The sequence below is a fragment of the Pristis pectinata genome, chromosome 5 (genome assembly GCF_009764475.1).
Source record: "Pristis pectinata isolate sPriPec2 chromosome 5, sPriPec2.1.pri, whole genome shotgun sequence".
Lineage (NCBI taxonomy): Eukaryota > Metazoa > Chordata > Chondrichthyes > Rhinopristiformes > Pristidae > Pristis > Pristis pectinata.
In genome coordinates, this window is record NC_067409.1 from 39,572,781 (window position 1) to 39,599,505 (window position 26,725).

The window sequence follows — 26,725 nt, forward strand, 5'->3', positions numbered from 1 at the left end:
ATAACCTTGCGACCAGTCACACGAGTGGCGGGCGGGGGTGGGGGCGGGGGTGGGGGTGGGGGTGGGGATGGGGATGAGGTGAGGGGGTGGTGGTGTACCGTATAATCTCGCGAGAAGTCGGAGGAATGTGACTCGTTGCTGCGGTAACGAAGCGCCGGTCCTCGTCGGCTGGGAGAGCGGAGGAGGTGAGGGTATCGGTCAGAGGCCGGAGGCCGTGGTGTCCGGCCCCGGCCCCCATTCTCACTCCCCTCACTAACCGAGCGTCAACGGGCATCTTCCTTTTCTTTTCCCCACCTTCAGTGCTGGTCTAAGTGAGCACATCTTTAACTCAGGACGAGATGTCAAGGCGGGCGGGAGGATTTTATTGTTATTGAGGTTGCTAGGTTTTGAGAGACGTTTCAATTTATTGGTGTATTTTGAAGAGCCTGAACATATTGGTTCAAGACCTAGGCTAGTAAAGGGCCAACTTCAGAATCCGGGGATAATAACAAAACTACAGATACTAGAAATCTGAAATGGACACTGAAAATGCTCAAAAACAGGCAGCATCTATGGAGAAAGAAATAGTTAATGTTTCGGGTTGATGACCTATTATCAGTTCTGTAGCTACTCTTATCGATACATTCTGCTGCAATGCCAGCCTGTCTGGAGGACCGACAAGCTGACTCTCCCTTATCTAAGAGTCCTCCTGTGAATTGGAGTGGGCTGCGGGCAACAACTGTTTCTGGCAGATCCTGAGGCCCTAGATCTGAAATATTCACTGCTGCCAAAGGCCTTCAAACAAATCCCAAGGCCTTTTAAATGTCTGTGATAATTATAGACATGTAAACACAGTTCAAATAGTGTTTTTAAAAAAGTAACACATGATTCATAAACAAGACAAAGGAAAACAAATAAATGAGGATGTTTTATCCATAATGATAAAACATCCCAGTGCTCAATAATTGAGAAAGACCTCAAGTGCACTTGGGATGTTGTTGAGTTCCCAGCATTAGCCCAGCACTAAGCATTCTTCCAGTTGAGGGTGAAAGATCTTCCAATGGTGGCAATTAATTCAAATGAAGTTCTTTTTAATTTCAAATTTAAATTCAACTAATATTATTTTTCATGAATGTTAGTTATGATTTCATTTCTATTTTTAGTGTTGTCCAGTGATAAAGCAAGCAACTCAAAGTAGTCTCAGAAACCTGAAATTAAAGTAAGTGAAGAATAATCAAGAAAAGATGACTCAACTGATCTCAGAAGGATCATTGGACCCAGATACACTCGAGGAAGCTACAAACTTTCTATTTTCAGAGAATGATGATTTACAAGTTGATGAAAACCTGGTCGCTAAACTTGAAGTATTATCACTTAACAGAAAGAAGTTGACCTCGATTCCATCAAAGCTTTATCTTTTTACAAATCTGAAAATATTAGACATTAGTTACAATAGCATCACATTCATTCTGGGTGAAATTGCTGTACTCAACCAAATAATAGACCTTAATATTGATGGAAATAATATTTCAAAGTTACCTGTTGAAATTGGACACCTCACTAAGTTGGAAACGTTAAGTTTGGAAGGAAACCGACTAACCACTTTACCAGAAACCACGGCCAGGCTGAAGAAGTTGCGTGTTCTAAGACTAAGCAATAATAGGATATTTGTTTTCCCAAGATTCATATGCCTACTTCCAGAGTTAAGGGAACTTTATCTTTCAAGGAACTCACTTCAAAGCCTACCCAAGGAGATTTCTGAGTTGAAAAACTTAAAAATTCTATCACTGAATGATAACAAGTTAACATTTTTGCCATTGCAGTGTTTTGATTTGTTTGCTCTGAAGGAACTAATGTTGAATGGAAATCAGTTGACTGCTCTTTCAGAAAAAATAGAGAAACTGCAGGAACTACAGGTTCTGCAATTAAAGCATAATCAATTAAATGAACTCCCAAATGAAATTTCCAGTTGTGCAAAAATTAAACAACTTTTACTTGATGGCAATAAAATTACTCACTTGCCTCCAAAGATAGGCAATTTGTATCATTTGACAGATTTCTCTGTTAGTAATAATAAACTAAAAAGTTTGCCAGTTGGCTTGTCACATATCATTAACCTTTCAGTTTTGGACATTTCTCATAATAGTGTAGAAGAAGTTCCTATTGAATTCAAAAACTGTTTTAGGGTCACTAGAATCAACTTCAGTCACAACAATTTTAAACAATTTCCAGGTGCATTATGCTTGATTTCTGGATTGCAGTACTTAAATCTTAGTTGCAATTATATCTCTGAAATCCTTGCAGATGTGTGCTGCATTACGAACCTGGAAACTCTTGATTTAAGTGCAAATAATTTCTCCATGTTTCCCATTCATATATGCCATCTTATGAACATGGAATATTTGGATTTAAGTAAAAATAATATTGAACATATTCCAGCACAAATTTCGGCATTATTTCAACTTCAGATTCTTTATCTTCAAAATAACAGTTTTACAGACTTTTCCAATAATTTATGCCGACTAGCCAGTCTGAAGGCACTTGACATATCTAACAACAAAATCAAACATCTTCCGAAGGATATTTTAAATCTAGAGCAGATTATGGAGCTTAATTTTTCTAATAATCATTTTGATTTATTTCCGATTGAAATATGTAATCTGACAACTCTGGAGAAACTGATAATTAGTCAGTTGGATGGTTTTAAGGTAAGAATATTCCATTATAAAACATTGATTGAAATAATTTGTACAAAGGGCCTTTGGTATATTGACAGTTGAGGGAGAAGCCATTTTATGAGAGAAAAATATTTGGAAAAGGTAACATTTCAGGGGGATTTTTATAATTTTATTCATCAAAATGCCAGGGAACACTCTGTAGACTTCTTTAGTTCAGCAGTTTCTTCCCAATCAGAAACAGACCATTCAAATCAGAGGAAGTTTTTTTCATGTTATTTTGGTGAGATCTGACTTCATGTGATGATTGTCAATGACTTTTTTCTTCAAATTCATAGCAGAGAGGTTAACTAATTTCACATAGTCAGTGTATGATCAATGATGAAGAGTTCGTAATGGAGAATGATTAATATGTCGGGAATGATTAGTTCATCACTACAGTGGTTTATCTTGTATTAGGGTTTGGTCTACTATGGAATAATTCAAGGGAATTTGTTGTCATGATTTGTTAATTACTCCATTATTGCTGTATAATGCAACTACCATATCATTGAAGCCAAATTAGTATTTTTTTCCTTTATCTAGCTTTTTGATTTCTTCTGCTTTTTTCTCCTATCCCCTCAAAACAAAGTATGCCAATGCCATTTTCATCAAAGTGGTGATTCTCCAAAGCAGATGATTATTAATTAGAAAAAGATAAGTTTGCAATACAAATGCAAAGAAGGTATATGGTGTGCTTGCCTTCATTGGTTGGGGCATTGAGTATAATGGTCAGGAAGTCACGTTGCAGCTATATAAAAATTTGGTTAGGCCGCATTTGGAGTATTGTGTTCAATTCTGGTCGCCCCTTTACCGGAAGGATGTGGAGGCTTTGGAAAGGGTGCAGAAGAGGTTAACCACGATGCTGCCTAGATTAGAGGGTATGAGCTATAAAGAGAGGTTGGACAAACTTGGGTTGTTTTCTCTGGAGTTTCAGAGGCTGAGAGGAGACCTGATAGAAGTTTATAAGATCATGAGAGGCATAGATAGTGTAGACAGTCAGAATCTTTTTCACAGGGTAGAAATGTAAAGTACTAGAGGACATGCTTTAAGGTGAGGGGGGAAAGTTTAAGGGAGATGTGTGTGGCAAGTTCTTTACACAGAGAGTAGTAGGTGTCTGGAACGGGCTGCCAGGGAAGTGGTGGAAGCAGATATGATAGTGGCATTTAAGAGGCTGTTAGATAGATACATGAATATGGAGGGAATGGAGAGATATGAATCATGTAGAGGCAGAATCAGTTTAATTCAGCGTCATGTTTGGCGCATTCATTGTGGGCTGAAGGGCCTGTTCCTGTGCTATACTCTTCTATAAAAGGATGAACATCAGCTAAATAGGTACAGTGGTCTTAAGACATGCTCTTTGAATGTCTGGTTTCACCATACAGCTCTGGTCCTAGTTGCTGATGACCATAATTTGAACTTGCTAAACCAAAGACAATTGTAGGTTTAATATGAAAGTGCTAATTGGACGCAGTTTTCATCTGGGAAAATTGGTAGTTTCCACCCACTAACCTGCACTAAAAGGTATAAAATAGGCTGGCTGGCAAATAGCAGAAGTTTTCAGGGTGTTTGAAGGATTTGAGAGAGGGGCTTATCAGGTTTAGTGGCATCATTAGAATTCTTGGTGGAGGAGGTCCAGAAAAGGAAAGATGGTAAGGATTTCATTTCCCCCTCTTGTCCAGCTCTCCAACCACCAGCTCCACTTTTTCTCGTTCTCTTCCTTATATGTCCTTGAAGTTGACCGTTGGAACGATTGCAGGTAGCAGCAACTAGTCTCACATGATCCTTAGATTTTGGAGCAAGCAGCATCATCAGGGAATCTGGACTGCTCCTTGACCTTCTATCCCTCTCTCCTGGCTTCATCTCTCACTGTCTTTCAAAGCCCTAACAAGATGCCAAGCACCCTTCTATTATTTCTCATGACTTCTGTAAGATAGAGTAGCACAGCTTTATTAAAAGCTTTTGGAAAATCTATTCAAACAACATTCTCTGTATCAAGAAATTTAACTCATATGTTATTTGTCTGTAACATAGAACAGTAGACCACAGGAACAGGCTCTTCGGCCACGACGTCTGTGCCAACCACGATGCCAAATTTATCGAAACCTATCTGACTGCTCATGATTCATATCCCTCCATTCCCTGCATGTTCGTGTGCCTGTCTAAATGCCTCTGCTTCCACCACCACCCCTGGCAGTGCATTCCAGGCACCTACCACGCTGTATAAAATAAACCTACCCCGCACATCTCCTTTAAACATTCCCCCTCTCACCCTAAAGCTTTGTCCTCTAGTATTTTACATTTTTACCCTGGTAAGAAGACTGTAGAAAAAGGATTGATACAGCGCTAGAATGAAATAAAAAGGTGTACAGGAAAGTTATCAGCATCTGGTCTGACTAGCTATGCAACATGAGTACGAATTCCCACACCAAATGCAATAAGTGACATTGACAAAAGCATTTGAAAAAAAATCTATTATTTGCAAAAAAAAAGTTTTACTGGAACTTGAACTAGCAGTTCAGAGGCAGTTTGATCCCTCACAGCAAGGTCATAATGTTAACAGGATCTCCCATGCCACAGCAAGCCCGCAAACAAAAGCTGGCTAGGCCTTGCTCTCTTTTTTTAAATGTCTATCCTCACTTCATTCTTTTGAAAAGGTGGTTACCATACCCCCAACTCCTAGCATTGTAGTTGACTTCCGATTGCCCCCTGAAATAGTTATTCAGTTCAAGAGTATTTAGGGATAGGCAATGAATATTGACTTTATCAGTGACAGCCACATAGTGTGAATGAATTACAGAAAAATGAATGGTTTAGTACCAGAGGAATTAAATTTGTCAATTGTATAGTCTGTCATTCTACAAATATTAACAATTAGAATGTCCTACCCAGGATTATTTTATTTCTGTACAAAAACTTACAGAAAAAGAAATCCATGTGGGAGAAATTATTACTATTAAGACTTTGGCTACTAACTAATTATGACCTGTACAGATACAATGGTATTTCTTTGGGGAATAATACAACAGAAATTCCATAATTTTCCAGTGTTATCTTTTCCTTTCACAGATAAAAGACTTACCTGATGAGTTATGCAATTTGACAAATTTGAAAGAACTTGACATATCAAACAATGCACTGAAAGCTATTCCAACCAAGATTGGAGACATGAAGAACCTGGAAAAGCTTGTGGCTGCATATAATAATATAACCCATCTCCCCAAATCCCTGACAGAACTTGGCAAACTCAAATGCATCAACGTTCGAGGTGAGATTACTGTATAAATGCAAAGGGGGTTAAATAAAAAGCAATATTTTGTCAGAAGTGGTTCCAGTGGTATGCAGGTGGCAGTGTCCCAAAATGCAATACCTCACACTTATCCAAATTAAACTCCATTTGCCATTCTTCAACCCACTTACCCAGCTGATCAAAATCCCTCTGTAAATCCTGATAACCATCTTCACTGTTAATGATACCATCTACTTTAGTGTCATCTGCAAACTTAATAACGATGACTTGTACATTCTCACCCAAATCATTGATATGGATGACAAATAGCAATGAGCCTAGCACTGAGCCCTGGCGAACACAGCTAGTCACGGGTCTCCAGTCTGAAAAACAACCTTCCGCCATCACCCTCTGCTTCCTACCATCAAGCCAATTCTGTATCCAATTAACTAGCTCTCCTTAGATCCCAGGCAATCTAACTTTCCATAGCCTACTATGTGGAACCTTATCAAAGGGCTTACTGAAGTCCATATAAGACCACGTCTACTGCCCTGCTCTCATCAACCTTCTTGGTTACTTTTTCAAAAAATTCAATCAAATTCCTGAGACATGATTTCCCATGCACAAAGAATCAGAATCAGGTTTATTATCACTTGAGATATGTTGTGAAATCTGTTGTTTTGCGGCAACAGTACAGTGCAAGAAATAAAGACATAAACATTACTATAAGTTATAAAAATAAATAAATAGTGCAAAAAAGGAATAATGAGGTAGGGTTCATGGACCATTCAGAAATCTGATGGCAGAGAGGAAGAAGCTGTTCCTGAAACATTGAGTGTGGGTCTTCAGGCTCCTGCACCTCCTCCCTGATGGTAGTAACATGAAGAGGGCATGTACTGGGCGGTGAGGGTCATTAATGAAGGATGCTGCCTTCTTGAGGCACTGCCTCTTGAAGATGTCCTCAATGGCAGGGAGGGTTGTGCCCATGATGGAGCTGGTTCAGTCTACAACCCTCTGCAGCCTCTTTTGATCCTGATCATTGGAGCCTCCATACCACACGGTGATGCAACCAGACAGAATGCTCTTCACCATACATCTGTAGAAATTTGCAAGAGTCTTTGGTGACATACCAAATCTCCTCAAACTCCTAATGAAGTAGAGTCACAGGCACGCCTTCTTCGTGATTGCATCAATGCATTGGGCCCAAGATAGATCCTCTGAGATGTTGACGCCCAGGAACTTGAAACTGCTCACCCTTTCCACTGCTGACCCCTCAATGAAGACTGTTGTGTGTCCTCCTGACTTCCCCTTCCTGAAGTCCACAATCAATTCCTTGGTCTTGCTGATGTTGAGTGTGAGGTTATTGTTGCGACACCACTCAACCAGCTGATCTACCTCACTCCTGTACACCTCCGCATTGCCATCTGAGATTCTGCCAACAACAGTGGTGTCATCGGCAAATTTATAGATGGCGTTTGAGCTGTGGCTAGCCACACAGTCATGAGTGTAGAGAGAGTGGAACAGTGGGCTAAGCACGCATCCTTGAGGTGCATCTGTGTTGATTGTCAGCGAGGAGGAGATGTTACTACGAATCCGCACTGACTGTGGTCTCCTGATAAGGAAGTCGAGGATCCAGTTGCAGAGGGAGGTACAGAGGCCTAGGTTTTGAAGCTTATTGATTAGTACTGAAAGCATGATGTGTTGAACACCGAGTAGTAATCGATAAAACAGCAGCCTGACGTGTTTTTCTGTTATCTAGGTGCTCCAAAGCCGAGTGAACAGTCAGTGAGATTGTGTCTGCTGTAGACCTATTGTGGCGTTAGGCAAATCGCAGCGGGTCCAGATCCTTGCTCAGGCAGGAGTTAATTCTAGCCATGACCAACCTCTCAAAGCAGTTCATCACGGTAGATGTGAGTGCTACTGGGCGATAGTCATTGAGGCAGCTCACCCTGCTGATTGATGCCCTTTTGAAGAACCTCTGACTGCAGCAGTGAGAGGTTGAATGCGTCCTTGAACACTCCAGCCAGTTGGTCAAAACAGATTTTCAGTACCCTGCCAGGTACACCGTCGGGACCTGACACCTTGCAAGGGTTAACCCTCTTGAAAGTTGTTCAGACATTGACCTCAGAGACAAAGATCACAGGGTTGCCAGATGCTGTGGGGATTCGTACAGTTGTAGTGTTATTCTCCCTTTCAAAAGCGTTGAGCTCATTGGGGAGTGAAGCATCACTGCCATTTATGGTTTCACCTTATAGGAAGTAATGGCATGCAAACCCTGCCACGGCTGTTGTGCGTCCTATTGGGTCTCTAAAACTTCACACGGAATTGCCTTTTCGCTCTCACGATGGCATTTCACAGGTCGTACGTGGACTTCTTGTGGGGTTCTGGATTGCTGGTCTTGAACGCCACAGACCTAGCCCTCAGCAGATTGCGAATCTCCTGGTTCATCCAGGGCTTCTGGTTTGGGACAACTTGGGTACGTTCTCAACAGCACACACTCATCCACGCAGGTCTTGATGAGGTCAGTGACAACCATGGCATATTCATTCAGATGCAAAGATGAATCCCTGAATATGGTCCAGTCCGTCGATTCAAAGCAGTCCTGTAAACGCTCCTCCGCCTCCCTTGACCATACCTTTGCAGTCCTCACCACTGGTGCTGCGGTCTTCAGTCTCTACCTATATGTCGGGAGTAGAAGTACAACCAGGTGATTGGACTTGCCAAAGTGCGGGCACAGGATTGCATGGTAACCGTTCTTGATGGTGGTGTAGCAGTGATCAAGTGTGTTGGCTCCTCTGGTTCCGCAGGTGACATGTTGGTGGTAGTTTGTCAGAGACTTCTTCAAGCTGGCCTGGTTGAAGTCCCGTGTGATGATCAGGAAGGCATCAGGGTGCACTATCTCGTTACTGTTAATCACAGTGCTCAGCTTCTCCATTGCCAGCTTGACATCTGCTAGGGGTGGAATGCACACTGCCACCAGGATGTTGGTGGAGAACTCCCTCGGCAGATAAAATGGACAACACTTGACTGCCAGATGTTCCAGATCAAGGCAGCAGGACTGAGACAGAACCGTCATGTCTGTACACCACGAAGTGTTAATCATGAAGCAAACGCCACCGCCTCTGCCTTTACCTGATGCTGCCGTCTGGTCCATATGGTGGATGGTGAAGCCGTCAGGCTGGAGCACTGTGTCCGGAGTGCTGGGAGTGAGCCATGCCTATGTGAAGCAGAGTACATAACAGTCCCTGATGTCCCACTGGTACTGCAGTCTTGCTCTGAGGTCTTCAACCACACACAAAATGCTGGAAGAACTTAGCAGGTTGGGCAGCATCTAGGGAGGGAAATAAACAGTCAATGTTTTGGGTCGAGACCTTTCATCAGGACTGGAAAGGAAGAGGGCAGAAGCCAGAATAAGAAGGTCAGGGGAGGGGGAGGAGGAGGAGTACATGCAGGCAGGTGATAGGTGAGTCCAAGTGAAAGGGCGAAGGTAGAAGAGGCAAAGGGCCGAAGAAGGAGGAATCCAGTAGAAGTGGGCAGTGGACCATGGAATAAAGGGAAGGAGGTGGAGAATAGATGGGCAGGTCATGAGGGCAGGGGAAGGGGAAAGAGAAGGTTGGAGGGGGCCACAGGAAAGGAGGGGGAGCAAAAAGGAATAAAAAGGGGGAGGAGAAGAGGAGAAGGGTTACCGGAAGTTAGAGAAATTGATGTTGAGGCTGTCAGGTTGGAGACTACCAAGTGGAATATGAGGTGTTGTTCCTCCAACCTACGCCTGGGCTCAATGTGGCAGTAGAGGAGGCCATGGATAGACATGCTGGTATGGGAGTGGGATGTGGAATTGAAGTGGATGGCCACTGGGAGATCCTTGCTTTTGTGGCGGACGGAACGAAGGTGCTCGACGAATCGGTCATCCAATCTGCATCAGGTCTCACCGATGTACAGGAGGCCGCATCGGGAGCACCGGATGCAATAAGTGACAACCTCGGATTCACAGGTGAAGCACTGTCTCACCTGAAAGGACTGTCTAGGGCCCTGAATGGTGGTGAGGGAGGAGGTGTAGGGAAAGGTGTAGCACTTAGTGCGGTTGCAGGGATACATGCCGGGAGGGTCATCTGCAGGGAGGGATGAGTGAACAAGGGAGTTGCGGAGAGAGCAATCTCTACGGAAGGTGTGGGGGTGAGGGGAATATGTGCCTCTTATCCTTTGAGGACTAGATTCTGCCAATCCAAAGATGGGGCCTGAATGAGGAAACAGGAGGTATGGCTGGATCAGTACATCTTTGTCCACATTCCCTTCAATAACTAACACAAGATCATTTACAGCCTTAGGGTTAGGGTTAGCAAAGGTTACTGCAGTACAAACAGTAATGATGTGTATTGCTATCATTTTTACTCTTTCTAGGTCTGCTTGTACTATTGCAAAATCCTCATAAGTGTTATTATTAAGTACATCACAATTACTCAAAACTCCATCTCATTCATGAACAGAACAACCAGCATGTCAAGTAATCTGGAATGCCGTCTTTCACTCCAGTATTGTAGCCGATGTTCTGAACTGCAGAACTGGCACAATCTGAAGCAAGCCAAGGTCACTGTTATGTTTACATCAGTTGAGAGCCATTTGAAACTTGGGCTTGAGTTGAGCTGCAGCTTCCCACAGATGCCAACTGTGGAAATTGCATTGACAAGTGTTAAGCTAAGCACACACTGAAGAAAGGAAAGCATGGTAGAATCCCATCAGTGAACCCTCACAGTCAAAGGCAATCTCACAATTCAGGTAGAAGGTAATAGGTGTGTGTATTAGCTGAAAAGTCCAGTACTTGAGTCACAGACTGGCAGATTCCAGAGACAATCATACTGTGATTGTCTGTATCCGCTTTTAATCCATTTCTGCCATTTTTTTCCATGTCTTCAACATGGGATGAGCTCTCACTCATAAGGTGATCATTCAAAATCCAGGTGATCCCATGTAACTAACCCATATCTTTCTCTGAGCTTCATCTCGGTGGGATCTAAATCCAGCGGTGAAAGGATCAGAGGATTTCTCTTCCATTACATTTGCCTTTGTAGCCATTGAGGAGTGTACCTTCTTAATTTGCCTGCAGTTCATTGAGGTCTTCTGATGGTCTCCCCTCAACTATAATCTTGCCAACATGGGTCAACCCACTAGGAATATATAAGTCTCGATGCTGTTGCTTTAAGGGTCATCAATACACACAAGCCATCCTACCTTGTTAAAGTGGAACTCCACATGGGCAGGCTAACATGCATTAATTTTAATGATACTTAATATTTTGGAAAGTTAACTAGTTTAGCACAGGAATGGAAGAACATGCATCGAGTTTGATTTGTGTGATAAGGAAGATTGGGAACATTAGGATAATATGTCTGAATAATGATTTACTGAGTGATTCTTCCAGCTGCCAAAGTGCTCATGCTGCTGCCTTTCTTCTTTAGGTTCTTGGTTACATTCTTTGTTTGCTCTTCGGGTGTATCTTGCTTTATTTGTTCTCCATAAATGCCTTATTGGAGAGCAAAGGTTTAATGTATAAACATTCTGCAATGAACAGAGAAACTGGCTAGGTTAGAGTAATGGCATTGCAAGATAGCATTTGTATACCAGCAAAACGTTCAGTGGTGAATATGGTAGGGTATGTTCCATATTTCTGCTTTGTTTATGTATAGAGATATCACTGAGATGTTTTGCCAAGGTAGCAACAGTTAAGTTTAGTCTCCCAAGATTGAATCCATGATTTGCAAGATATCTACATGGCATGCTCAGCTGTTAATAGCTGCCAGGAGATATGAGAATTAATGCCGATGTTACTACCTCACTGTTAAATTAGGACTTCTAAAGGCATTAAACCTCGATGAAGAAAAGTCAATTAATTTGTGTCAAATATATAGCTACAATAATTGTGGATATGAATCATCCTCTTATGATGGTGCTACAGTTTTCTTGAATCATGATATTCTTTTTAAGCCCCTTTCCTCCAAGTATCAAATATTTAGTGGGAATCCAAATGTGATATCTATTGGTAAGATCGGAAAAATATGTGTAACCTTATAAGCTGTACACAGGAAATTCCTATTCAACTGCAAACGTTTGGGTTAAAATTGCTCATATAAGATTTCCCAGATATAACATGATAAATATATGCTAATTTTATACACAACTTAATAGCTGATATGTGACCAGGTTATAGGAAAGAAACAGCCTGGTAGATCAAAATAATGGTCACACACCTTTTAATTTTAATTTGCATCTCTGCACCTGTTGCAGGCAAAACCTTTTTGCTCCTGTTCAAAATTTACCTGGGAATCCATAAGAAGAAAAATACTGAAGTGTCTCCATGCTGCTTTTTACAAGTGCTTACCATCCTGGAATTTGCTGCTTCTATGTAGAATTTGCTGCTTCTATGTAAAATTTGCCTCATTTTTCCACGATTTCAGCATAATCATCTCAATAGTGAAACCTTTTAATGCTTTTACTATAATTGATTAAAGTTGGCAGACACAATTTCTAAGTATGAAAATACTTCTTTTGTTTTACTATAGGAAATAAATTAACATCACTTCCAAGTGATTTTGGACAGCTACAGTCTCTGCAAGAGATAGATCTGCAGGAAAATCCACTAGTAAGACCTCCAAAGCTGGTTTGTGAAGGGGGAAAATGCATTGAAATAGAGCAGTATTTGAAATATTCATATGCCAGTGACAGTAAGTATATAATATTGAATAATGTATCAAGCAACAATCACTATCTGGTGATTATTAATAGTGCAAAATCTAATTCTGTGACTAAGGCTCATAGGTTCTTTAATTATTTTAATTCTAAATCGCACTTTGACCTAACTGTCTGAGGCCCCCTGCACGAGGCCCAGTGTAAGCTTAAGGAACAATACCCTCTCATCTACTGTCTGGGCACTTGGCAGCTTTCCGGGATCTTCAGCTTTAGGTAACTCACTTATTCTGTCTGCATCAGAGCTGGTCATCTACCTGTGATATTGGCTCAATTTTTCTCTCTGCATTAATAGTAACATTAATAGCTGATGCATTGGGCACGTCCCACAGCCCTTCCGTTAGCAATACGTAACACCGACTGAGAAGCGTAATCACCCTCTAACTGACCCCATTAATCCATTCAATCCGGCCTCACCCTATCACAGATATTCCTTTTGCCCTATCCATTCCCTCCCAGCACCTTCTCTGCAACTTAAACCACCATTATATCTCTTTCCCAGTTCTGACAAAGGGTCTCCAACCTGAAATGTTTAACTCTCTTTTTCTATAGATGCTGCTGCCTGACCTGCTGAGTGTTTCCAGTAGTTTCTGTTTCATTTCATTTTATTAACTCCATTATTTTAGAAAACTTTCTGGAGAAAACTTTAGAATTAATACCCAAAAACATCCCTGCTGAAGATTTTGAACATTTGTGCAAAAAGCTTCATCTACCTTCTGGTGATATTACTTCACTTAGAAAATCAAGGTTTGTCCTTTTGACTTTTTTTAAAAATTGGCATTGTTCCCATCTATATGGAAAAATACTGATGAGATATGGGACACATGTTTTAAGCATTAGATTTAAGAGGAAGTTCTTAATTTTTTGTTAGCTCTTGGGAGGCCAGCAATGGTGGTATTTACTGACTTTCCCTAATTTACCTTTTACTCAGGTAGTTAAGAGTCAACCGTTATGACTCCAACCGTTATGAAAGTATGTGACTCCAACCGTGAGTCTGGAGTCACATACTTTCCTTCCCTGAAAGCTATTCACAAACCAGTTGGGTCTTCATGATAATCCAGTATTTTCATGTTGTCCATATCCAAGACAAGATTTTATTTTAATTTCCAGATTTTATTTAACTATTTTGCAAAATTCCACAGTGGGAGTTGAAGTCACTCCTTTAGTTCAATATTCCAGATCTCTGGCTCCAACCTAGTATCTTAAACACTGCTACACCCCATATATGGTAAGCAGCACAGTATGAAAACAAATACAGAGAAAGAAATTTTAAATTCTAAAATTGGGTTGGTTTGGATCAAATGGATATAAAAATGTAAAAGGAAAACCTAATCATAACAGTATGTGGGAAGTGGGCTGGATTGGGGGACCAACCTGTTCCCAGGATGCAAGTTGGTCTTTTAAATATTGTAATAAAGCTGTGTGCCTTTAGTGTAATATGTGGCCTAGGTTTGACTGGGTAGGTAAAGATGCAGGTGAACTGTCCCATATTAGAGGCAAGTACTTTTCTGGCATTGCATGTGTGGCAATTGGACAGGACTGATTACTCCCTATCAGCCAAACGAACCTGATTACTATAGAACCATAGAACAATACAGGCCCTTCGGCCCACCATGTTGTGCCACCCTTCAAACCACACCTAAGACTATCTAATCCCTTCCTCCCACATATCCCTCTAATTTAAATTCCTCCATATGCTTATCTAACAGTCTCTTGAACTTGTCCAATGTATCAGCTTCCACCACCACCCCTGGCAGCGCATTCCATGCACCAACCGCTCTCTGGGTGAAAAACCTCCTTCTGACATCTCCCTTGAACTTCCCACCCAATACCTTAAAGCCATGTCCTCTTGTTTTGAGCATTGGTGCTCTGGGAAAGAGGCGCTGGCTGTCCACTCTATTTATTCCTCTCAATATCTCGTATACCTCTATCATGTCTCCCCTCATCCTCCTCCTCTCCAATGAGAATAGCCCCAGCTCCTTTAGTCTCTCCTCATAATCCATACTCTCTAATCCAGGCAGCATCCTGGTAAATATCCTCCCCACCCTTTCCAATGCCTCCACATCCTTCCTATAGTGATGGTTACCTCCATCTGATCAGAACCAAACCCAACATCCATTCCTACTCCCCTGACCCCACACTCAGGATCAACTAGCCAACTCTCCTCTCCTATTATTCATTACTGGTGTCAATCTGACTTGCCTTTTAAGGATTGGAATCTCCTGGGAAGAAAAGGCCTATTCTTTAAAGTTAAAACTCCAGAGAGGTGGGATGCATGGACTTCCAGCTTTACTGGCCACATCTCCACCCCAGATTCAGTCTAGATTGGTATCATAGTTTCTGCTAGAGTTTTCAGCAACTAACTAGGACCTCTTAAATTACATTTCTTAAGATGGACATTCTGTTTAACGCATTGTTGAAACATCCATGGTGCAGAGTTTTATTGCAGTTAGTGCATTGTAGAATAATTGAAATGTAGCTTGTATATCAGAGTAATGCTAGAGGTAATGACCAATCTGACAGAGGCAGAGAAATACAGAAGGAAAATATTAAAGGAATACAGGCACACCAAATAGGAGAGGCAGTGGGGACAATTATCAGGAATTAACTGTATGCAGTTTGGCAGGATCTATAACAGGAAAAGGATCTAAAAATGTCAGTTTCCTCAGGGAAATAAAGTTGCAGGGCTGTAGGAACAGAGCAGGGGAATGGACTGTCTAGATTACAGAGAACTGCATGACCTGCTAGACTGAATAGCTTTCTTCTGTGCCATAATGACTTCATGACTCAGTTGTTTGTAAGAAAAACATAGTCAGGTAATACCACAAATACAGAATGTTGTATTTTTGAAATTATAAGGGAATTTTGGTCATCCTTGATAACACAAGAAGATAATGGGGTGGGTAAATTCAATTGACCTCAAGAACTTGAATGGTCACATCTGTTCAAAACAAAATCTGTTCAGTGTATTGCAGGCTGCATGCCTACTTCATGCTGCCTGCTAATTATGATGATTGCCACATCCAACTACCATTAACTGCATTATTCAATGGCTGGGGAATATAGCAGGAGTTTTCTGAGTATTAACACCTATTAAAAGTAGCTCACACCTTGTAAAGGGAAAGCATTACATATTGTTGACTGGCAAGTAATCAACATTGACATCCAAATTAGCCAATCAAAACTGTAGAAAGCTCAGACACCATTCCCTTTGTCTTGCAGGTCAAGGGTTCATAACCAGATACAGCATGAGGTGACTGGAAGGGCCAGGGTCACCCATGTATTCAGCACCCTGTGGAGCAAAAGATGCTACCATTTATTAGGATATCTGTTACTGGGATTGAAACCATCAAACTGATGGTAGCCACTTAAGTAATACTACCTACCTCCTACCTTACAATCAATCTACACCACAGTCTGAGGCTCTAGCTGGAGTAAGTTTGCAGATCTTTCCCCTGCCCCTCTCACCACACCATACCCTTGTCCCTTTTTCATTTCAGAATTGCACCATCATTTGTCAACCAACTCGGGTATTGATAATGACTCCTGACACTTCATGTAATTTTGGCAGAACAATAGGATCTGCATCTACTGAGACCTCAGATATAATTGGCCAGCTGCCAGAGCAAGCAGCAAGGCCACAGGTGCCAGCCTGCTGGAAGCTAATATTGCACACAAATTCTGCTGCAGAAGACCTGGTTGAGGACATTGATGGGATTACCTTTAGTGGAAGGGTGTTGGATATACATAATGATATAATTACCGTTAAAGAGCAGGAGGAACCGTTCCTCAGAACTTTTTCCAGCGGTTTACCTATGTCCAATTTTAAGTTCACTGTGGTCAAAATACTTGCTTTATCCCTTCCTCTTTTCTAAACCACATTAGCAATCTTCCCTTCCTCTGGCACTATGATTGTCGCCTGATTGGATTGGAGACTGATGGCCAAAGCTGCAACTGATTCCTTCTTTGCTTTTATTAAAGACGTAGTGTATATTACCCTGGGTTTGGTAGTTTATTTGTTTTCAAAGGTGCTAAATCTTTCCTATGTCCTCTCCTTCTATAATCACCTAATCTCGTATTTCCTCCTCATTAACTACAGCATATGTATTGACCCCTGTTGTAAAGACATGCAAAATATTTATTAAGAACAATTACAGGAGGGATGTGGAGGCTTTGGAGAGGGTGCAGACTGGTTGCCTCATTACAGGAAAGATGTGGAGACTTTGGAGAGGGAGCAAGGGAGGTTCACCAGGATGCCTAGAGAGTATTAGCTATAAGGAGAGGTTGGACAAACTTGGAGCATCAGAAGTTGAGGGGAGACCTGATAGAGGTTTATAAAATAATGAAAGACACAGATACGGTACATAGCCAGAGTCTTTTTTCCCTGGGTAGAAATGTCAAATACTAGCGGGCATAGTTTTAAGGTGACGGGGAATGTTTAAAGGAGATACACAGGGCAAGTTTTTTTACACAGAGAGTAGTGGGTGCCTGGAACGCGCTGCCAAGAGCAGTGGTGGAAACAGACACAATAGTGGAGTTTAAGAGGCATTTAAGACAGGCACATGAACATGCTGGGAATGGAGGTATATGGATCATGTGCAGGCAGGTGGGATTAGTTTAACTTGGCATCATGGTTGGCACAGACATGGTGGACCGAAGGGTTTCTGTACTGTGCTGTGCTGTACTGTTCTATTCATGTTCTATGTATATTCCATGTCTTCTGTCTCCACAAAGAGTTTACCATTTTAACCACTAATAACCCTAATATATTCCTAAATGTTTTCTTTATTCACTTCTAATACCTCTTCGGATTTTTCTTATTTTTAACTGTCACATTTTTAAACAATTTGTGAGCCTTACTAATTTCCTTCCCAACTTCACTTCTGCATTCTTCCAGGCCCCTGCAGTAATGAGCACTCAATGCATAACATAAACTTTCCTTACTCACCTTATCTTGCTCTGTATACTCCTTCCCATCCAAGCCACTCCTGATCTGAACCTTCGTTATTTCCACCACAGATGATTCTCATTGTTCTGACATTTATTTACTTTCAAATAGCTGTTTCCAATTCAAAAGTCATATGATAAATTTCCAAATGAAATTCTATAAGTTAACCTCAAAATGTGAGGGATTCAATATAAACATTAGGAATGGGTAAGAAATTAAATGAAGTATTCTGACTGGAATTATATCCATGTGGGAATACTGAATGTTCAGCATTAGGACCACCTCTCTTTATAACTTGCATAACGTGCCTGGATGTAAAATTGTCATATTTACATAAAATGCCAAACTTAAGGAGCAGCAAATTTAGAGAAGCAGTTTGTGAATTACAAACTGAATTAAAGAGAAAATGTAACTAAGTAAATAAATCCAATACTGTAAAATAGCAGAGTACTCCATAATGAAAGAAACAAATAAAGTAATGTAATCCTTGAATAATGGAAAAATAACTAAAGCTGGAGTTAACAGAGCACAGAAATTTTAACTAATTTGGTTATCAAGATGTCCAATGAGCAAAGTTAATTGGATGCTGAAATACATAAATAAAGCATTATTATACAAGTTCAAAGTTGTGATCAAACTGTATTGAGCAGTACTCAGACAATACCTAGATTATTGTGTCTGATATTCATTATCAAGAGAAGAAATACTTCAAACAATGCAAATACAAAGTAAATGGCTGATCCTGGATGTCAAAGCTATGATGGTGGAAGTTGTGCTTTTCAGCCTAGCACAGAATCATCCAAGAGCTAATTCAATCAAGGTGTATAACGTTTTCAAGTGGATGTGAAGTGTAATAGAAAATAATATTTTAAGTTAAATACTGACAGTAGAATAAAGAGTTTATTCAGGATCAAGATAAGTTTAGGACTGAAATTTGGAGGTTTTACTTTACACAAAACATGATCAATGTATGGAATAGATTTCTTGGAAGTGTATTGGAAGTAGAAACCCCAAAAATAGATGTTGAAAGGGGAAACATTAAGGTTTTACTGGATGACTCAGTTAAGCAGCTTAATGGCCTTGATCAACTAAAACTTCAAACTATATCTCATCGTAAAGGACCTAAAAGTAAGTCGCTTTTATAACCTCTCACCTGGGAGGCAGTATTGCCTGATATAGGTGGGTGAGGCAGGGGAAATAATATTGATTAATTTATTGGGAGTGGGTAACTATTTAAAATTATTGCTAAGAAGTTGTTTTCCTTTTGTTTAGGGTACCATTGGTAGAGAAGGTAAGGTCAGCTCTAATATGGTGGCAAGATCATCGTGTGGCCACACAAGAACCTGCTGAGGCAACAGAAGAGTTAATTCGAACACTAGATAGAGCAGATTTGTATGAGTTAGCTTCTAAAATCAGATCCTTAAGAACTTGTACACAAGCTATAAAATTATAGAGCTTGTTGTACATATGTGATGATCCTGTTACGAAATTAGAAAGAATTTTTCTCCTGGTTATAAAAAATCCCTGCAAAATGTTAGTGAAAATTAAGTCATTCTACCTGGCAGATTAGACTATAGTGAAAATATTATTACATTTGAAATTAATACCTGCAACATAAGTTTTATTACTTGTATTTCGTGCCTACTGTGATTTTGCCTTCAAAATACTGCACATATCATTTTGATGTAAACCCATACATCAAAATTCAAACCTGAAGTTTCCATTCATCTTTGTTAATGCATGAAGCATGAACAACAGATTGCAGAATAAAAAAAATTAATATAAAATTGTTCATAACAGAATAAAACAATTGCCTGGTTAATGCCTGGTGTTAAATAAAATAGTTGGTACATTAATTATATTGCAGTAATTTGTTTTCCTAATCTTAGTTTTTCAATAAAATCAGGGTGATTAGATCAAATCAACATTGGATTTTTATGGTTCTTTTGATGTTACATAAGCATCATCAGATAAGAACTGACACCAACTTAAAGAAGATGCTAGGGTGGGTAGGTAAAAGCTTGATTGAAGAATTAAATATTCAGGACAATTTTAAAGGAGGCGCAAGTACAGATAAGGAGTAAAAGCTGAAGTAGTATTAGTCAGGAACATAGAGTTTACATTTCCTACATTGACTATATTCTTAAGTTATTAAATGTTCAGATCCTCAAGACTGGCTAATTGGAGATCAGCAGAGATTGCAAACAGTGGGGGTGATATTATAAATATATACCATTGCCAGGGAATCTTGTTTGCTCCTGATGGCATGTGTATGATTTTTCTTGTTTTGATTAGAACATAAGAAATAAGAGCTGGGTGAAGCACATGGCTCCTTTAATCAGCTGTACAATTCAATAAGATCATGGCATATCTGATTGTTGCCCTCAACTCCACTTTCCTGTCCAATCCCCATAATCCTTGACTCTTCTATAGTCCAAAAATCTATATATCAGCTTTGAAGATACCTAATGACTCCGTAGTCATGGACCCTTGGAGAACTGAAGTCTAATATTAATAACACTCTGTGGGAAGAAGTTCCCCTTCATTTCAATTTTAATTATAAGACAGAGGGTAGTGGTGTTATTCTGATTGAAGGTTTGTAACCAGTGGTGTTCCGCAAAGATCATTGCTGGAACTTCTGTTGCTTGTGACATATATAAATGATCTGGATGAAAATGTGGATGGGCTGATTAGTAAGTTTGCAGGTGGCACAAAAATTGATGGAGTTGTGGACAGTGATGAAGGTTTTCAAAGAATTCAACCGGATATAGACCAGTTAGAATTGTGGGCAGTGAAATGGCAGATGGAGTTTAATTCGGGCAGATGTGAGGTGTTGCACTTTGGGAGGTCAAGTGCAAGAGGAAGGTACATAGTAATTGGCAGGGTCCCTTAGGAGTATTGATGTAGAGGGATATTGGGGTACAAGTCCATAGCTCCCTGAAAGTGGCACAGATGCATGACACCTTCCCGTATCTCCAACACTCCCCTTCCTCTTGGACATCACCTGCAGACCTTCTAGCCTCTCTTGAACTTTTCATCTCCAAGTGCCATGGCGACATCAACTTCTCATCCACTTCAACCTCACTCCTTCTGAACGTGCAGCACTCCATTCACTCTGCACCAATCCCAACCTGGTCATCAAACCCACAGACAAGGGCAGTGCCTTTGTTCTACCTCTGAGAGGATTGGGTGAAGGATGACGGGCAGATCGACCCGAGTAGGGGAGAGAGAGGGGTGGAGTTGGGAGATAGAGAGGCAGGTGAATGACAGAAGGAGGAAGACAAAGAAAATTAAAAAAAAGAGGAAGATAAGAGAACAGAGGGAGTAGGAGAGGGTGAAGCTGAGACAGCTGTTCGAGTAATAAGCAGGAACACAAAGTTACCAGTGCTGGAATCTGATAAATAAGGAAGGTGATAATGGGAACTATTACGGGAGAAGTGAAGGGCAGATGGAACCAGGACCAGGTGTGGGGTAAGGGAAGGGGGGAGGTGGGTAAAATGTGTGGATAGTAGGTGGTTGGAACAGGGAGGATGGGAGAGGAGAGTGGAAATGAGTGATGGGAGGCTGGAGGAGTTGTGGAAAGGGGAACAAAAATGGGACTGGAGGGGGATCAGAAGGAAGTGGAGAGAGAGAGAGAGGGAGAGAGAGAGAGAGTGAATGATCCGCCAGTAGATTATTTGTTGCTCCAGATTCCAGGATCTGCATCTCTGCATCAAACTAAGGCATCTTTTGTCCTCTCAGTTTGGGAAGAGTGTGAGGAGAATAAAATGGGTTAGGGTTAGATTAATGTAAAAATGGGTGCTTGATGGTCATTGTGGAATTGGTGGGCCAAGGAACCTGTTTCTGTGCTATAGATCTCAATGACCCAATTGCACACAAAATATCCAAGCTTGTTTTGTACCTTGTCCATTTATCACTTACTTTAATAATAATGCTGTTGCTTCTGAGAGAATGGAGAATATCAGCACATAGTCTTGACTGACATTTCCAAACATGGACCAAAGAGCTAGATTCTAGAGGGAAGGTGAGAGTGACTGTCCTTGACATCAAGGTAGCATTTGACTAGAAATGGCATCATGAAGCCCAAGTGAAAGTCAGTGGGCATCAAGAGAAAAGCACTCCACTGGTTGGAGTCATACATTACACAGAGGAATATGGTTGGTCCTCAGAGCAACCAACTTCAATTACTTCAATAATACCCTCCCCTTCATCATAGGGACAGAAGTAGGGATTTTTGCTGATGATCGCACAAGGTTAAATTCCATTCACAACTTCTCAAAAAAAATGAAACTGTCCTTGCAGCAACACCCCAACCTACATTCAGACATGGGCTAATAAATGACAAGTAACATTAAAGCAACAAATGTCCAAGAACTTACCACCTCCAGTGAGAGTGAGCCAACAGTATCATTTCCGAATCCTACACAATCAATATCCTGGGGGTACCACTGACCAAAAGCTCCTGGGCTGGCCACATGAATACTGTGACTACAAGAGCAGGTCAGGGACTGAGCATCCTGTGGTGAGTGAAATACGTTGCAATGCTCTCTACTTGCCTGAATGTGTGCATTTCCAACAACACTTGAGAAGCTTAATATTATCCAAGACATAGCAGCTTACTTGATTGGCACCCTGTTCACCACCTTAAACATTTATTTCTTCCACTCCATTGCACTGTGGCTGCTGAGTGCACTGGGTACCATCTAGAGAACACACTGCAGTTATTTGCCTAAGCTATTGTAATAGCCCCTCCCAAACCCATGACCTCTTTCACCAAGAGGGACAAGGACAGCAGGCACATAGGAACACCAGATGGTGGTATTATCATATACCTTCAAGTCTCGCACCATCCTACATTGGAAATACATCACTGCCCCTTCCTCATTGCTGCGTCTAAATCTTCGAGCTCACTAGCCAATAGCATTGTGGTAATATCTTCAGAGGAAGGTCTGTAGTGTTCAAGAAGGTGGGTCACTATCACTTTCTCAAGGCCAATTATGGATGGGTAATAACACTGGCGTTGCTAATTATGTTCTCATGCTGAAAACATCACTAAAAAGCACTAAACTTTTTTTTGTATAGATTAGGGCAATGCCTGGTATTTCTGTTCTGTAACTTAAATGTATTCATAATTAGTCATAGAGTAAGCAGTATGGAAATAGCCTTTTATCTCAACGTGTCATTGCTGACCAAGATGCACATCTGAGCTAGTCCCATTTGCCCACATCCCTCTAAACGTTTCCTCTTCGTGTACCTGTCCAAGTATCTTTTAAGGGTTGTTATTGTAAATATTATTTTTGTTTCTGCCTCAAACACTTCCATTGGCAGCTTGTTCCATATACACATCACCCTATGTGTGAAGAAGTTGCCCCTCAGGTCCCTTTTAAACCTCTCACCTTAAACCTATGCTCTCTAGTTTTTGATTCCTTTTTCCTGGGAAAAAGACTGAGTGCATTCACCCCTTCTGTGCCCTTCATGATTTTATACACCTCTATAAGTTCACCCTTAAGTCTGCTACACTCCAAGGAATAAAGTCCTAGCCTGCACAACCTCTCCCTATAACTGAGGCCCTCAAATCCTGGCAACATTCTCGTAAATCTTTTTTGCACTCTTTCCTGCTTAATGACATCTTTCCTATAACAGGGTAACCCAAACTGTACCGAATACTCCAGGTGCAGCCTCACCAATGTGTTGTACAACTGCAACATAACATCTCAACTCCTATACTCAGTGCCCTGACTGATGAAAGCCAGCATGCCAAACACCTTCTTCACCACCCTGTCTACCTGTGACTCCACTTTCAGGGAATCACCTCCATCAGTTCTCCAAGGAAAACAAAGTTACCTATCCTGTGTCTTCTCATAATTAAAACACTCCATGCCAGGCAACAGCCTGGTGAATCTCCTCTGCACCCTCTCCATTGCAATCACATCATTCCTAAACTGAGGCGACCAGAATTCTATGGCTTAACTAATGTTTTACTAAATGGCATACTAAACCAAAGTTATTGCCTAAATACCTTGCTGGTCTAGCTAAAGCTTGTAAATCGTGACCATTATCAATTAAAATCCAACAGTTTATATAATGCAGAGTCAATTTAAGTTGTCACCCGGGCAGCAAGCTAAAAATTTTCCCTGGTAAACCCATGATTTCCAGTATATTTTGGTTCTGTGAAACTTAGACTATAAATTTCAAATCAGATCTTTCAGTTGACAAATTTGATAATGATTTACAACATAATTAGAAACAGTATTTTGGAGAATTCCTTCAGGTTTTAACAGGAGAGAGACTAAGAGTATTATAATTTTTTCCTTCAGTAAAAAACATTTCAGGCAGTGGACACACATAACACTCTTTTCAGTAGGGTAGCTGGCATGACTCATTCTACAAAATGTGCTTTGTATGTCATCATATTAGAAACAGTTTGACATCCAGAGTCACTTAACACGTGGTGCCGTTAAGCCAAATTGTGTAGCCTAATATTTTTCCAGTCTGGATGCTAAATTCCCAGAACCATACTTTAGCCATGAGTGGATGCATCAGGCTTCTGCTACCACCACTTTGTTCAGCTTTATAATTTTCACAGCAGTACTAATGTTTAAATGTTATTCCATTTTAGTCATCATTTCATTCTGCCCTGATATCTTAGGAACTTCTATAGATTCTAATTTCTTAATAATAATTCCAATCATTGCCATAATTTTATCCCTGGAATGTTTTCAATTGTGTTAAAAATTAGGAACATTCTTAGTTTCCATGCTACAGGTCCTCCCTAGGTTACAATAGGGTTCCATTCCTGTAAACTGTTCATAACTGGAACAGTTCGCAAGTCCAAAATGCAGCCGCGAACTGAGTTCTCACACAGCAGATGATGCCAGCAAATCCATCCTGCTGGTCTTTCAAACGCTCGTTTGTATGTACAGGCTGGGCATTCGTAAGCTAGGGAGGACCTGTACTAAAAATTGGATGTATTCCTCAAGTGCAAACACACTGTATCAAATTTGTAATCTCAAAGATCTGATTTGAAATTTTATATCTTAGTTGTGAAGAACCAAAATGAACAGGAAATGACAGAAAGCTGGATTCTTAGCTTGCTAGCTGTTATGTATATAAGCATAAGGGTACCTTCAAGAATTGTGTGTATTATGCAATTTGACATTTGATATCTTGTTCTATTGGACACTGCCATTCGTTGTGAGTTTACTGCCGTAAATAAAGGATGTTCATTTGATAGCTCTATCTCTGTTATTTGCCTTTGCAAATAGTAAAACTAAAGAGCCTACAGACACCATGCTGGCACAAATGGAAAACTGACAGTTCAATGAGGCTTTTAAATTTGCACAGCTGAGCACCATTCGGCAACAGCCCCAGCAGGCTGTTTAAAGGAATTATCAGCCATTTAGTCAATAATGGCTGTTGCAAGTGTTTGATGCTTTCTAAATTCAATTCTAAAATACAAGAGGGCATGGCTTTAAAGTAATGGGTGGGAAGTTCAAGGGAGATATCAGAGGAAGGTTTTTTACCCAGAGAGTGGTTGGGGCATGGAATGCGCTGCCTGGGGTGGTGGTGGAGGCAGGTACATTGGTCAAATTCAAGAGATTGCTAGATAAGCATATGGAGGAATTTAAAATAGAGGGATATGTGGGAGGAAGGGGTTAAATAGTCTTAGGCGAGGTTTAAAGGTCAGCACAACATTGTGGGCCGAAGGGCCTGTATTGTGCTGTACTGTTCTATGATTCTATGAAATTTCTTTAAATTAGCTAATAGATACAGGGAATTGTGTCCCAGTGGCTAAAGGACTTTGATTCGAGTATCTGCACAAACTTGTTGGTCCTACTTCGGGTGCTCTAATACCTATTCTCCTTGGAGTGCAATTTTTTTTGCGGAAATGCCAAGGAGGGTATTGTATTTGATGTAATGGATGTTAGCAAGGCTTTTGATGAGGTCACAGCTGGTAGGCTGTTCAAAAACCCGTGGGATACAAGGGAGAGTGGGAAATTGGATTAAAACTGGCTCAGTGGCAGGAAGCAAAGGATGATCGTTAATGTGTGTTTTTGTGACTGCAGAGGTGTTACCAGTGGGGCTCCAAAGGGCTAAGTATTGCTCTTGTAATCCATATTATTGGCTTAGACCTAAATTTAGGGGAATGATAAAAAAAATTGCAGATGATAGACAACTTGACAGTAAGTAGTTTTAGACAGTGGAAAGAGATAGATGGTCTGGTCAGTTGGGTAGAATTTAATTCAGAGAAGTGTGAGGTTATTTATTTGTGGAAATGAAATAAGACAAGAAAAGATACAATAAATGGGAAGACATTGAGTTGTGCAGAGGAACAAAGGTTCTTGAAGTTTATGTCCATAGATCCTTAAAGCTAGCAGGACAGGTCAATGAGGTAGTTAAAATGGCTTATGGAATGCTTTCCTTTATTAGTTGAGACACAGAATATAAGAGTGAGAGACTGAATAAGCAACCTCGTGGCTATTGTACGCTTTCCATGATGCTGGGTGCCAACAACCATATGCACTTCACTTTGTGGGCATTGCATGTCAACTCAAAGATGGACTGCAACAAGAAGGAATTCCTTTCATTCAGTAACCTGCTGGTGTGCAACCAAGCACATCATACATATCTGTCCCAAATATCCTGGCAGCAGTCCAGGTACATTCATTCTGCAGCATTCCACTGTATCACCTGCATTTGTTATACGATATATGGTCCATATGTTAGCTATTGGGATGAAAGAATTATTTGCTGACAACATAACCTTAGTGGTCAACCCATGCACAGATAGGTAACATGCTTACAATGAGTGCCAAGCAGCTATATTATATAGGATGGAGCAGACTACCGGCATGTTAAAAACAAGAGTCCACTGTCTCGAGTGCTCTGAGGAAGCCCTGCCGCAGTAGCCCTACAGTTTTCAGAATGTGTGTCACGACTGATGGTGATCTGCTACATGCTGCAGATTCATCTTCAATCTTTGCTACCGGTTAGTATTTGTGGGGCAGAAGAAGGGCAGTGGTGACATGAAGAGGAGGAGAGCGACAAGAAAGCAGTGCAAGGGATGGGCTTCAAACCATGGGCAAAATTCTGAGCAAGCTTGGTGCCAAACAGCTC

At 40.8% G+C, this 26,725-nt stretch overlaps 1 protein-coding gene across 1 annotated transcript in view; it reads left to right on the forward strand.

The window, feature by feature from the left end:
- Positions 1 to 219: 219 nt before the first annotated feature.
- The window catches only part of LOC127570543 (leucine-rich repeat and death domain-containing protein 1-like), a 33,937-nt gene continuing 7,431 nt past the window's right edge, over positions 220 to 26,725 (forward strand). Inside the window, exons 1-5 of the mRNA XM_052016198.1 lie at positions 220 to 311; positions 1,143 to 2,042; positions 5,763 to 5,961; positions 12,477 to 12,638; positions 13,287 to 13,407. Of these exons, the coding sequence (XP_051872158.1) occupies positions 1,224 to 2,042; positions 5,763 to 5,961; positions 12,477 to 12,638; positions 13,287 to 13,407 (1,301 nt within the window). The 5' untranslated portion in view covers positions 220 to 311; positions 1,143 to 1,223. The remainder of the gene's footprint in view (positions 312 to 1,142; positions 2,043 to 5,762; positions 5,962 to 12,476; positions 12,639 to 13,286; positions 13,408 to 26,725) is intronic.